The sequence below is a fragment of the Littorina saxatilis genome, unplaced genomic scaffold (genome assembly GCF_037325665.1).
Source record: "Littorina saxatilis isolate snail1 unplaced genomic scaffold, US_GU_Lsax_2.0 scaffold_328, whole genome shotgun sequence".
Taxonomy (NCBI): Eukaryota; Metazoa; Mollusca; class Gastropoda; order Littorinimorpha; family Littorinidae; genus Littorina; species Littorina saxatilis.
The window spans coordinates 32,313-47,653 of NW_027129726.1; the positions used below are offsets into that span (position 1 = coordinate 32,313).

At 38.3% G+C, this 15,341-nt stretch overlaps 1 protein-coding gene across 1 annotated transcript in view; it reads left to right on the forward strand.

The window, feature by feature from the left end:
- The first annotated feature begins 1,858 nt into the window (after window positions 1-1,858).
- The window catches only part of LOC138957951 (WSCD family member GA21586-like), a 21,267-nt gene continuing 7,784 nt past the window's right edge, over window positions 1,859-15,341 (forward strand). Inside the window, exons 1-4 of the mRNA XM_070328972.1 lie at window positions 1,859-2,507; window positions 3,059-3,210; window positions 9,519-9,672; window positions 13,963-14,199. Coding sequence (XP_070185073.1) covers window positions 2,483-2,507; window positions 3,059-3,210; window positions 9,519-9,672; window positions 13,963-14,199 — 568 coding nt within the window. The 5' untranslated portion in view covers window positions 1,859-2,482. The remainder of the gene's footprint in view (window positions 2,508-3,058; window positions 3,211-9,518; window positions 9,673-13,962; window positions 14,200-15,341) is intronic.

Genomic DNA, 15,341 nt, shown 5'->3' on the forward strand with positions numbered 1-15,341 from the left:
AAAAGTTAAAAAGTTTACCAACAAAAGGAGGTCAGAAAACTTCAGCAAAACAGTCTAAGAGTGAGTGAGTGAGTGTGTGTGTGTGTGTGTGTGTGTGTGTGTGTGTGTGTGTGTGTGTGTGTGTGTCTTTGTGTATGTATGTGTGTGTGTGTGTGGGTGTTTGTTTATGTGTGTGTGTGTGTGTGTATGTGTGTGTGTGTGTGTGTGTGTGTGTGTGTGTGTGTGTGTGTGTGTGTGTGTGTGTGTGTTTGAAAGAAAAAGCTCTTTGCAATGACTTTTTCATGTTATTTCTATAAAGCTGAAATTGATTCATAAGACATTTGCATTTATGAACAAACATTCTGCACTTACATGAAGAAACATTAGTTCTTAGATTGTCTTTCTTATGTTAATCTACCTTTAATATGGAAACAATGAAGCAAGAGCAATTATATGTAAGGGACAGTTAGATTAGATGTCTATATCTGAACACTTTGTTTTATTTCAGTCTTGAGAAGATAATAATAATGTTGTAGTTCTGTTAAAAGATGAACAAAGGAACTATTTTGGTCGTCAATGTGATTACTTTTGTTATTTGATTGGAAAACAGTAAGAAGTTATCATGAATATTTGATGAAAAATGTTTTTTGACATTTTCCTAAAATTTCACGTTTTGGGGGTAGGGGAGAAATATCTCATCTGGTGTCGCAACAAATCCTCTCAGGAATTCCAAATGGGGCTTGGAATGATCCAAAGGCATTGTAGTTTCTAAAAAATGAAACAGAAAACCCAAATTTGTTGAAACCTTTTTCTTATCAAAGTTGACAAGCTTTGCGCACTGTGAAAATGACGGTTCGCGCCTATCAAGCATCACTACAGCCAACCTATCAAACATTGAACACTGTATTGGGTATTTTGTACAAGATTAATGATCAACTTAACTGTTTTAATTTCAAACAAGTCGCGTAAGGCGAAACTACAATATTTAGTCAAGTAGCTGTCGAACTCACAGAATGAAACTGAACGCAACGCAACGCAGCAAGACCGTATACTCGTAGCATCGTCACTCCACCGCCCGTGGCAAAGGCAGTGCACGTGGAATTGACAAGAAGAGCGGGGTATTCGTTGCGCTGAGAAGGATAGCACGCTTTTCTGTACCTCTCTTCGTTTTAACTTTCTGAGCGTGTTTTTAATCCAAACATATCATATCTATATATTTTTGGAATCAGGAACCGACAAGAAATAAGATGAAAGTGTTTTAAAATTGATTTCGAAAAAAAAATTTTGATAATAATTTTTATATATTTAATTTTCAGAGCTTGTTTTTAATCCGAATATAACATATTTATATATTTTTGGAATCAGCAAATGATGGAGAATAAGATAAACGTAAATTTGGATCGTTTTATAAATTTTTATTTTTTTTTTACAATTTTCAGATTTTTAATGACCAAAGTCATAAATTAATTTTTAAGCCACCAAGCTGAAATGCAATACCGAACCCCGGGCTTCGTCGAAGAGTACTTGACCAAAATTTCAACCAATTTGGTTGAAAAATGAGGGCGTGACAGTGCCGCCTCAACTTTCACGAAAAGCCGGATATGACGTCATCAAAGACATTTATCCAAAAAATGAAAAAAACGTTCGGGGATTTCATACCCAGGAACTCTCATGTCAAATTTCATAAAGATCGGTCCAGTAGTTTAGTCTGAATCGCTCTACACACACACACACACACACGCACGCACGCACATACACCACGACCCTCGTTTCGATTCCCCCTCGATGTTAAAATATTTAGTCAAAACTTGACTAAATATAAAAAGTGGTTCTCTGTTCATTCATTGCAGCTGTGCATTGTTGTGATTGCACAGATAAATGTAGCGTTCGAGGGGGTACCCTTAAACAAAGGGGCATAATTAGTAGTGGGAATGAGTTTTTTCGTGGCGAACTTGTTAAAACGTGTTCAGTAGACCCAAATGAATATCTCTAGCCTAATGAAGCTGGATCCTGAGGGGGGTGCACGGTAGGCCTAGCTGGCTTGGAGCCTATTTGTGTTTGTGAGAGAGACGCACGGACGGACAGACGGACAGACAGACTTGTTCATGCATTCTCTCTCTTGTATGTGTGGCGGGGTGATGCACACGTCTGTGAAGAGCAGCTGTTGAACCGTGCAGAGGCAATACACACCATCGTATAGTACTTGTCATAATATAATGACATCGACATGTTGACCGATTGTACCGTACTGCAGTATAAAACTGCATTGAAAAAGCTTTAAAGTATAGACATGCAATGTGTGGGAATGTGTGCGTGTGTGTTTGTATATGTGTGTATGTGTGTGTGTGTGTGTGTGTGTGTGTGTGTGTGCGTGTGTGTGTGTGTGTGTGCGTGCGTGTGTGTGTAGATCGCGAAACCTTGTGGAAACAGTATAGGCGGCTTCTCAGTGTGTCGAGATCTACAAAGAGGCGTCCTGCAAAACAAACCCCACGATCGAGCCACGATGACTTTCCTGAAAGTCAGACCGGGTGAGTTTTGTTCGAAAAAAACTAACAAACAAGCGAGTTTACAAGCAAACATCCATTCACGCTGCGATCTTATTACACCTTTTCTCTTTTGGGGGGATATCATTCGGGTTGACCCCAAAACTGAGGCCTTGTCGAAGACTTCAACTACGCTGTCCATTAGTTGACATTTTTGAGAAATAGTTAACATGTAATCCCCCAAAATTACCTTGATCGAAAAATTATACAGGTTTGATTGTTGTACGTCGATTTTGAGAGGGATGAAGAGTAATACATCAGCCCTGAAAGTAACTCGCCCTTGGCGAGTGATTCTGAAAGTTTTCCAGCCAGAGAGCAAACTTTACCAGACCAAAACCAACCATTTGTTTCAGCAAATCTACTCGCATTTGGCGAGTAGATGAACATTTCTACTCGCCAGTTACATGTTTCTACTCGCCATGGCGAGTAAAATACTCGCCACGTTCAATCCTGTAAATGTAGTTTCTGGAATAAAGGAGAGCATTCAAATACCAGAGGGTCTCAAAGGGGCTTTACTCTTTTCTCTTCACGTGCAGTTACTAAACGGAAACTGCTACTACCCTTGTTGATCATTGTCACGATTGGTGGGACAGTTCTGCTGTGTGTTTGGCCAGCCGTACCACTAGCTCTCCCAAGACAGCTCTCTGTGTCCTCAGTTGCTTCTCCACGTCCTGCTCCATCTCATGAGGTGAGGCTGTGTCTACTGTTGGTGGTGGTGGTGGTGGTGTGTGTGTGTGTGTGTGTGTGTGTTTGTAAGTGTGTGTGTGTGTGCGTGTGTAAGTGTGTGTGTGTGTGTGTGTGTTTTTCTTAATATTTCAGATCCATTAAACAGGTAGAAAAGTATATAATTTTGTAGAATACAGACCAACAAAAGTTGCTTTTTAAAAATACATATATACAAAATATTTTCAAAAACTGTTATCAAAAACTTGAGCAAATAGCAACAAAAAACAGCCAATATTGTTCTTGTTAATGTTTTGCCGCCTTCGTCATGTTTCTTTTGAGATCAGCGATTTTTCATTCACGTCCTGCCTAGTATACAACCAGGGGAAGAATTATGCTTTGGTGGTGGTGTTGTTGGTGCGATGTTACTGTTGTTGTGGTTGTTTCTGTCAATGCACTGCATTCCTTCCTTTCACGCCGGAGAAACGCCGGAAATGATAAAAAGGATAAAATCGTTTGTTTAACGTCACTCTGTAAAAACATTGGTGACATTTGTCTTGCCGGAAATGCACAACGGCTGTATGAGCTTTTGACAGATCGGGATTGCGACAGTGGGCGTCTGTGAAATATGTATTCGTTTGAGATAATTCAAACACATATTTCACTGATTCTTGGTAATGCAAGTGCATAAGGCATTACACTTTTACAATATAGCAACCATTCCATTGATTAATACAGACTATCGAACTTGTAGTTACTTGATCGTATATTTTTGTCTTGCCGCGGTCAAATGTTCATTTTCAATGGTCGTTGTTACACACCGAATCATTTTGAGAAGAAATCGTACCTTCCAGAACTATGGCATTCCATTTGTCAAATAATTATGTGGATACTTTTTCATGGTTTATTCACCAGTTTTAGCTAAATAATCATTATTTAGAAGCTCATGTGCTAAATAAGTAATTGTTTATAAACAATGTAAAACAATTCTAAATAACTGTTTGTTTACGTAAACCATTCATTATTTACCTAAATAATTCATTGTTTACGTAAATAATAATTTATTTAGCAACATTGCTGATTGTTTACAAACAATTTAAAATACGTCTAAATAATATAATATTATTGTTTACGTAAACAATATATTATTTAGACTTGTATTACATTGTTTATAAACAATCAGCAATGATGCTAAATAAATCATTATTTACGTAAACAATGAATTATTTACGTAAACAATGAATTGTTTAGTCAACACATTTTCCATTATTTAGGGGTTTCTAGGATTCGCTTCTGAACTAAGTTTTATGTCTTTCAGTGATTACTATAATTGAATACAAGGTCTCCACACACTCTTATCTTAAAATAGCTGTTGTTTGGATATTATTTTGTTTATTTTACAAGCCGAAATTGCTGTACGAAAATAACTGATCTCAAACACAGTCAAAGGTCAAGGTCAATTAAGGTTTTTCCCTGCCGGGAGTGTTTAGTGTTTGCATTTTCTTGCTTGAAGTTGTAGAAACACAGTTTTTTCCCCTTATGTTCTCTGTTCTGTTTAAGTCCCAACAACATGCCTGTCTTTCCATTTCTCTTCCTTTAATCGTTTCATTTCAAAGAGAAAAGTAAAAACATATTCGAAACTACGAAGAATTTTCGCGACAGAACAGAAAACTTAGGACGGAACACTTTTTTTTCAACAACTTCAAGGGAGAGAATGCAAACACTAAACACTCCCGGTCATGACCTTGACCTTTTGTTTGTTTTCGCATTCCGTTCTTTTCGTACGGCAATTTCAGCTTGTAAAATAAACAAATATACGAACATTTTCTAATAAATAATGTTTGGAGATACCTTGTATTGAATTATAGTATATACAAAACAAGTCGCGTAAGGCGAAATTACTACATTTAGTCAAGCTGTGGAACTCACAGAATGAAACTGAACGCACTGCAATTTTTCAGCAAGACCGTATATATACTCGTAGCATCGTCAGTCCACCGCTTGTGGCAAAGGCAGTGAAATTGACAAGAAGAGCGGGGTAGTAGTTGCGCTGAGAAGGATAGCACGCTTTTCTGTACCTCTCTTCGTTTTAACTTTCTGAGCGTGTTTTTAATCCAAACATATCATATCTATATGTGTTTGGAATCAGGAACCGACAAGGAATAAGATGAAAGTGTTTTTAAATTGATTTCGAAAATTTTATTTTGATAATAATTTTTATATTTTTAATTTTCAGAGCTTGTTTTTAATCCAAATATAACATATTTATAGGTTTTTGGAATCAGGAAATGATGAAGAATAAGATGGACATAAATTTTGATCGTTTTATAAATATTTGTGTTTTTTTTACAATTTTCAGATTTTTAATGACCAAAGTCATCAATTTATTTTAAGCCACCAAGCTGAAATGCAATACCGAAGTCCGGCCTTTGTCGAAGATTGCTTGGCCAAAATTTCAATCAATTTGATTGAAAAATGAGGGTGTGACAGTGCCGCCTCAACTTTTACAAAAAGCCGGACATGACGTCATGAAAGACATTTATCGAAAAAATGGAGAAAAAAAACCGGGGATATCATTCCCAGGAACTCTCATGTAAAATTTCATAAAGATCGGTCCAGTAGTTTAGTCTGAATCGCTCTACACACACACACGCACAGACAGACAGACACACACGCACAGACAGACAGACACACACACACACACACACACACACACACACACACACACACACACACACACACATACACCACGACCCTCGTCTCGATTCCCACTCTATGTTAAAGCATTTAGTCAAAACTTGACTAAATGTAAAAAATGAAGCTTAGAAGTCAATTCTTGATTCCCCTAAATAATGAAAACTGCTTTACCTAAACACTGAATTGTTTAGGGAAAGCAGTGTTCATTATTTAGCGAATCTGCTAAATAATGCATTATATAGGTAAACAATGATTTATTTGGCAACAGCTCACTTTATCCACCCAAAAAATATTATTTTGTGAAATAAGTGATTAATTGTGTAAACAATGAATTATTTACATAAACAATGAATTATTTACGTAAACAATGAATTATTTACGTAAACAATGAATGGTTTAGGTAAACAATGAATGGTTTACGTAAACAAACAATTATTTAGAATTTTTTTACATTGTTTATAAACAATTACTTATTTAGCACATGAGCTTCTAAATAATGATTATTTAGCTAAAACTGGTGAAAAAAACATAAAGAATGGTATCCAAATAATTATTTGACAAACGGAATGCCATACAGAACAAATTTAAACATGTCCACTTTGAAGCTACTTATTCTTGGTGGTGTGAATGAAGGAAAAGTTTAGCAGAAGATGATATGTTACAATTGTCCTACAACGGTTCTTCCAGGTGAAGACGATAGCATGACAACGGTGCCACGACATGTGTCCGAACTGTTGTCATAGAAATGCAGGATGAATTCTTTGGAATACATTTAAAACACCTTCGACGAAAGATAGTTTCACAACACTTAACGATCTGTTAAATCTAGACAGTAAAGAATGATTCAAAACATGTTGTGTTGTCTCACAAAGATTCAGGATGGAGAAACGATCATTTGAAGTGAAAAGTTTGGGACGGAGATACGCATAACTGCGCTTAAACAGCTGAATGTAAGGTAAACCTCATACAACAACTTACATTTTTAATGGTTGGTGTGTTCTACAAGCCTAATGTCTCATACGCTTTAATGAATACGAACTTGACGGATAAGCTTTCGATTTACCTCAAACGAGAACATTTTACACACGCTCCCACTCTGAAAATCCGCCATATGCACTGTTCGACTTCCGTTAGAACCGTTGAAGATTTCCGCCAATTCCCCGGCGTTGAAGCAAACTCACTGTAATAAAGACAAACCTAACTTATCCTTACCGTCCTGATGACGTCAGCGACTGTCTGAGGAAAATTTGATGAAGAATTTTTCGAAACTGGTTGGTGTTGTTACATTTAGTCAAGTTTTGACTAAATGTTTTAACATAGAGGGGGGAATCGAGACGAGGGTCGTGGTGTATGTGTGTCTGTCTGTCTGTGTGTGTGTGTAGAGCGATTCAGACTAAACTACTGGACCGATCTTTATGAAATTTGACATGAGAGTTCCTGGGTATGATATCCTCAGACGTTTTTTTTATTTTTTTGATAAATGTCTTTGATGACGTCATATCCGGCTTTTCGTGAAAGTTGAGGCGGTACTGTCACGCTCTCATTTTTCAACCAAATTGGTTGAAATATTGGTCAAGTAATCTCCGCCGGACTTTGGTATTGCATTTCAGCTTGGTGGCTTAAAAATTAATTAATGACTTTGGTCATTAACAATCTGAAAATTGTAAAAAAAAAAAAAGGTTTTTAAAACGATCCAAATTTACGTTCATCTTATTTTCCATCATTTTCTGATTCCAAAAACATATAAATATGTTATATTTGGATTAAAAACAAGCTCTGAATATTAAATATATAAACATTATTATCAAAATTAAATTGTCGAAATCAATTTAAAAACACTTCATCTTATTCCTTGTTGGTTCCTGATTCCAAAAACATATAGATATGATATGTTTGGATTAAAAACACGCTCAGAAAGTTAAAACAAAGAGAGGTACAGAAAAGCGTGCTATCCTTCTTAGCGCAACTACTACCCCGCTCTTCTTGTCAATTTCACTGCCTTTGCCATGAGCGGTGGACTGACGATGCTACGAGTATACGGTCTTGCTGAAAAATGGCATTGCGTTCAGTTTCATTCTGTGAGTTCGACAGCTACTTGACTAAATGTTGAATTTTCGCCTTACGCGACTTGTTTACATTCAGTCAAGTTTTGACTAAATGTTTTAACATAGAGGGGGGAATCGAGACGAGGGTCGTGGTGTATGTGTGTGTGTGTGTGTGTGTGTGTGTGTGTGTGTGTGTGTGTGTGTGCGTGTGTGTGTGTGACTGTGTGCGTGTGTGTGTGTGTGTGTCTGTCTGTCTGTCTGTCTGTCTGTCTGTCTGTGTGTGTGTGTAGAGCGATTCAGACTAAACTACTGGGCCGATCTTTATGAAATTTGACATGAGAGTTCCTGAGTATGATATCATCGGACGTTTTTTTTTATTTTTTCGATAAATACCTATGATGACGTCATATCCGGCTTTTTGTAAAAGTTGAGGCGGCACTGTCACACCCTCATTTTTCCATTAAATTGATTGAAAATTTGGCAAAGCAATTTTCGACAAAGGCCGGGGTTTGGTATTGCATTTCAGCTTGGTGGCTTAAAAACTAATGAGTGAGTTTGGCCATTAAAAATCGGAAACTTGTAATTAAAATTATTTTTTTATTAAACGATCCAAAAACAATTTCATCTTATTCTTCGTCATTTTCTCATTCCAAAAACATATACATATGTTATATTTGGATTAAAAACAAGCTCTGAAAATTAAAAATGTAAAAATTATTATCAAAATTAATTGTCGGAAATCGTTTTAAAAAATATTTCATCTTATTCCTTGTCGGTTCCTGATTCCAAAAACATATAGATATGATATGTTTGGATTAAAAACACGCTCAGAAAGTTAAAACGAAGAGAGGTACAGTAAAGCGTGCTATGAAGCACAGCGCAATCGCTACCGCGCCAAACAGGCTCGTCACTTTCACTGCCTTTTGCACTAGCGGCGGACTACGTTCAGTTTCATTCTGTGAGTTCCACAGCTTGACTAAATGTAGTAATTTCGCCTCACGCGACTTGTTTGTTTTTGTTTTGATGAAAGACAATGTCATTACATTTTAGTCAAGTTTTGACTAAATGTTATAACATAGAGGGGGAATCGAGACGAGGGTCGTGGTGTGTGTGTGTGTGTGTGTGTGTGTGTGTGTGTGTGTGTGTGTGTGTGTGTGTGTGTGTGTGTGTGTGTGTGTGTGTGTGTGTGTGTGTGTGTGTAGAGCGATTCAGACTAAACTACTGGACCGATCTTTATGAAATTTGACATGAGAGTTCCTGGGAATGATATACCCGGACATTTTTTTTTCTCGATAAATGTCTTTGATGACGTCATATCCGGCTTTTTGTAAAAGTTTAGGCAGCACTGTCACACCCTCATTTTTTAATTAAATTAATTGAAATGTTGGCAAAGCAATCTTCGACAAAGGCCGGAGTTTGGTATTGCATTTCAGCTTGGTGGCTTAACAAATAATTAATAAATTTGGTGGACTGACGAAACTAAGAGTATATGCGATCTTGGTGAAATAATGCAGTGCGTTCAGTTTCATTCTGTGAGTTCGACAACTTCACTAAATGTTGTTATTTCGCCTTACGCGACTTGTGATTTAAGCACGAACCACTCAAGCCAAAATCTAACTCCTCTGGGCCATCACCCTGCAAGAGGAACCTGGGGTTTTCCCCCGTGCCCCTCCCTGTGACAGCACTGGCCAGTGTCCATGGGAGCGGAAACACCTGGGTGAGACACCTGTTGCAGCAACTAACAGGTCAGTCTTTGAAATGCAAGATATTCATCGGGAATTAGAACAAGATAACAGTGAACATGTACTCACCAGTACCGGAAACACGAACAATTAAAGGCACAGTAAGCCTCCCGTAAACCACCACAGACACTGTCAGGCTTTTACACACAGCACAAACACCCGTTCGTTTGAACATTCACCGCTTGAGAACATCCTAGGTGCCCTACGAAAAGAGCGAGCAATTATCAAAGAATTTACTTTTGTGTGGCCAGCCGGATTTGTCTGATCAGACAATCGGGCGGCGCGTTTTGGCGCTCGACCTAACTTTTAAAATCTCAATAATACATTGACAGCTTGTTACACAAACATTCTTAAATCATAAAAGAATTCGTTTTTCATCAAGACAAGATCACTACAATTCGAAGTTTGAAAAGTTTGAAAAAAGAAAAGCCCGGAAGCGTGTCACGCAAAACGTGTTTCCTGAAGCAGACAAATCTTCTGCATATAATTTGCTTGCTTGTTTGAATCCAACCGCTGACGATAAGTTCGTGTGACTCACAGCCGTTTATTGCGTTTTAGATTCAGAGGTACACAATAACGTCCTATTACAGATACATCGAGTCGCATTGAAATCACAAACTGACGGCTAAATTGTGAAAAAAAGGAAAGTGGATCGCACTGGTCCACGATGGCTCAGGGGTTAGATAAACCACGCAAAAATATATTCTTTTAAAATTGCTCGCTCTTTACGGAGGGCACATAGGATGTTCTCAAGCGGTGAGTGTTTAAATGAAAGGGTGTTTGTACTGTGTGTAAAAGCCTGACAGTGTCTGTGATGGTTTACGGGAGGCTTACTGTGGCTTTTCGACGATCAGTTAGTACATTTTACTGTTATCTTGTTCTTGTTTTTCTCGCCTGCAGTTTTTCGTTCCTGTTCATTGGGAATTAGTTCTGTTTATATACCCCACAAGTCTGATTGAAAAAAAAACGAGAAATAAAAGGATATGGTTGATTGTTTTTTTCCAGCTAACCTTGTCCTGGAAAGAGATAATGCTTTATGTCCTACAGGCTAAAATATTTCGCCTCTTAAGGACAAGATATGGGTTATATGATTCGAGTTGTACGCCCTCATTGCTTTTGACGAGATATACAAGTGTATGCGTGTTTAGGTGGTATCAGCCATCTGCACTTATGGCAGAATGACCGAGGTATTTTACGTGCCATTGTTGTGACACGGGGGTGGGACATGGCTTCCGTCTCTGGGTCTGCACCTAAAGTTGACCCGTGTCCGTCCCTGCTCGAATTCGAACCAGCGATCTTCCGATCAAAAGTCCAATGCTCTACCAACTGTGCTACCGGGCCCCCAACCTTGTCCTATCATCTTCGTCGCAGACCCGGTGTAACACGAGAAAATTACTCCCACGAGATTTTTACTCCGGAGTAAACATTTCGTACGAAAAAGTTACTCCCTTCACGAAAAAAAAGCACTCCCCCAATGTACGAGAAAATTACTCCCCAAGACAGGTGAGTTCCGAGTAAACATTTCGTACAAAAATGTTACTCCCCTGACGAATAAATAACGAATACATTACTTCACCCCAACACGAGCAATTTAACTTCCCATGCCAGGTGTACGAAATTTTTACTCCCTTGTCCCCTGTTTTTTTTATTTTTTTTTTTATTTATTCTCTTTTTGTGAAGTTTTTTTTTCTACATGTATACACTGTACATTACAGGACATGACCTAAACAAAGGGACAAACCCATACAACAGAAGAACACTTGAACAATTACAACATACATGGGGTGGGAGGATGGGTGGGGGAGGGGGGATGTTCAGGGCTTGATGGTCGCAGTATCAAAAGGATTTAAGAAAGAAAAAACCCTAAGCTTTACATCAAAATATGCATATACAGGCCCCAATCCTTGTAAAATGTATCTACTGTATTATTCACAACTGCATTATACTTTTCACAAATAAATCTTTGCTTAAAATTTCTACTAAATGTCTGAAAATGAGGGGTCTTTTTGTTCATTTTGGAAATATATACGTGGTGTTTGGCACAGATTACTAACACATCAAAAGCTTTATCGGTGACTACATTGTTCGCAACTCCAAGAAGAACCAGTTCTTTAGACAGTTTTAAATTGTCACAATGGGTGCAGTTCACCTTTAGCCAATTTACAAATTCTATCCAAAAAGTCTGCACTTTATCACACTCCCAAAACATATGTAAAAGGGTTTCTTCATTTCTACCGCAAAAAGTACACAATGACGTATCCACAATTTTTCGCAAAAATAGAAACCGTTCTGTGGGCAAAATTCTGTACAATAATCGGTACTGGAACCATCTCAGACAAGTGTCTTTTGTTGTTTTAAAAACATGTTGAAAAATAGCCTTCTTATCTAACAAACAGTCTAAAGATTCAGACCACTTTTCGATACATTTTGGGACCGTAGTATGTTCAATCAGTTTTTTGTAAATAAGTTGTGTCTTACCTTTACAAATACATTTCCACACAATGGGCTCTGTCATAATAAAATGTTTATCAAATTCTAAGCCCCCTTGTCCCCTGTTAGTCTTGGTGGTGGAAGGGGTGGAAGGAGGGTAGCGCGACATTCGTGTGCGCGAGATCACTTATTGGCATTATCCCTTCGCCCGCATCCCATTTTTGCGTACGAGATTTTTACTGGAAGTAAAACAAAATGGGGAGTAAAAAATTCGTGGAGGGAGTAATTTTTTCGTGCCTTGGGGAGTTCTTTTCTCGTACGAAAAGTGTACTCGGAGTAAGAATTTCGTACGAAATATTTACTCCGGAGTAAATTTTTCGTGGAGTAAAAATGTCGTGTTACACCAGCATCCACCAGATGCACGTCGGTCTGAGCAGATACAGGGGAACCCTCTTTTAAGACCTCCACAAATGTGGGAAAATCAGGTCTTAAGAAGGAGAGAGTCTTAAAATGGTTGTACATTTACAGAGCGTATGAACAAAACGTCTGAGAAAACAGGGTCTTCACAGGGAGGACATCTTGGGGGGTCTTAAAAGGTGGATTTCACATTACTCAAGCTGCTGTGTCCTGGAGATGCTTGAACGTGTCTTCTTTATACATTTAGTCAAGTTTTGACTATATGTTTTAACATAGAGGGGGAATCGAGACGAGGGTCGTGGTGTGTGTGTGTATGTGTGTGTGTGTGTGTGTGTGCGTGTGTGTGTGTGTGTGGGTGCGTGTGTGTGTGTGTGTGTGTGTGTGTGTGTGTGTGTGTGTAGAGCGATTCAGAGTAAACTACTGGACCGATCTTTATGACATTTTACATGAGAGTTCCTGGGTATGATATCCCCAGATTTTTTTTTCTTTTTTTCGATAAATGTCTTTTATGACGTCATATCCGGCTTTTTGTAAAAGTTGAGGCGGCACTGTCACACCTTCAATTTTCAATCAAATTGATTGAAATTTTGGCCAAGCTATCTTCGACGAAGGCCAGACTTCGGTATTGAATTTCAGCATGGAGGCTTAAAAATTAATTTATGACTTTGGTCATTAAAAATATGAAAATTGTAATTAAATTTTTTTTTATAAAAGATCCAAAATTACTTTTATTTTATTCTTTATCATGTTCTGATTCCAAAAACATATAAATATGTTATATGTGGATTAAAAACAAGCTCTGAAAATTAAAAATATAAAAATTATGATTAAAATAAAATTTCCGAAATCGTTTTAAAAACAATTTCATCTTATTCCTTGTCGGTTTCTGATTCCAAAAACATATAGATATGATATGTTTGGATTAAAAACACGCTCAGAAAGTTAAAACGAAGAGAGGTACTGTAAAGCGTGCTATGCAGCACAGCGCAACCGCTACCGCGCTAAACAGGCTCGTCACTTTCACTGCCTTTTGCACTTGCGGCGGACTACGGTCATTGTGAAAAAATTGAGGGCGTTCAGCTTTATTCTGTGAGTTCCACAGCTTGACTAAATGTAGTAATTTCGCCGTACGCGACTTGTTTGTTGTTATGGGCTGAAACTCGTACTCCAACGTTCGCTCACTAATTTGCACGAGTGTGTTTGTTTTTGTTGCTCTGGCTCTGTCTCTCTCTGTCTCTCTGTCTGTCTCACTCCCCCCTCCCCCTCCCCCCCTCTCTCTCTCTCTCTCTTTCTTAGTATCTCTCTCTCTCTTTCTTAGTCTCTCTCTCTCTCTCCCTTTCTCTCCTTTTCAAAGTTTGTTTTATCCAAAGTGATTTCCCAGAAAAAAAACATTTTTAAAGGAAAATGTTAGCGATGCATACATTAGCATGCAATGCTGTTGAACAGGTATCTACACAGGGTCTGTGTATAACGACAAACAACTTATCAGAGGAGGTTTTCTCGGCGAGAGTGTCCGCGATGGCACAGTGGTGGCTATCAAAACACACCTTGTGGAGAAAGATCATCCCTACGAGCGCGCCATTTTGATCATCAGGAACCCGTATGACGCCATGTTTGCTGAATTCAACAGAAGGGGTTCAAACAATCATGTCGGCGTTGCTCCGTTTAGGTTCTATATACAACGTGAGTTCTGTTTTTGTTGATGATAAGAATGTATTTATACAGGAATATTGGTGCTAGTAAATGTGTCAAATTCTTCATATTTCTAGAGAATTTTTTTTTATGGAAAGTGTGCATGCTAATTTTGATGATTTTACTTAAATAGGATCCATTTATCATAGCTTCATCCCCGAGTACGCAGTACTAGGGTCCTGCAGACTTTAATTGTGTGTGTGTGTGTGTGTCTGTCTCGACTTAACAGCTTATTGCTGGGAAACTACTGGGCGCAGTTCGTTCAAAAGTTGATACACTAACTTGATAATAGGTCCGATTGATCGTATTAAAACTTCATAATGTTACCTGGGACCTAAATGCGAAATAAATCGCAAAAGCCACTCTTAACGGTGAGAGTTTTTGCGGTGGGAGGCTGGTCGCTTTGCGAACAGCCAGTCACTGAACTAAAGGCAGCTGAGCCGAACACGTCACGCAGTGACGAGAAAAGCATGATTTGCAAGCCCAGATTTGGTCTCGGCAAAGAAACTGCAACACAGTGCTTGGTCTCGGTGAGACTGAAAGAGAGAGAGCGACAGATACACACAGTGATTCAAGGCGCACAACTATAGTAAAGTTGTCGTAGCACGTCCGGCTATGGCCAAAGTGATCGGGGTTCGATTCCCGGCATGGGCGGTCTATTTGTTGTTTTTTTTTTATTCTTGTTTACTATTCCCTTTTAGCAATGACACACTCAGAGCTACAGACTGCTACCGCTGTCGTATTATTGTTAGGTTAGCCTTATTTTTGTCAAGTCTGTGAATGTGGTACATAAACATATTTGAAGTTAATCAGAGCTTCCATCTCAGATGGTAAGGCCCCCCCCCCAAAAAAAAAATGCTGTTTGAGCAGACATACGCCACAAATACATACCCCACCACTTCAGTCAACATTCAAACTTCAAATATTCTAAACTCATGAGCACCCCAAATCGAAAAAGACTACTTAATTAACCTTGGTAAATTTGTTACTGAGGGTTCAAAACTGTTCAAGTACCAGTGGTACTTGTCTTATGGTTGCTCCACTGCTGATATTATGTGTACATATTAACTAGCGCTGCACTGTCACAGTTACCTTGTTTTAAAAATACCTTGTACAATATAATCTGCTTTTTT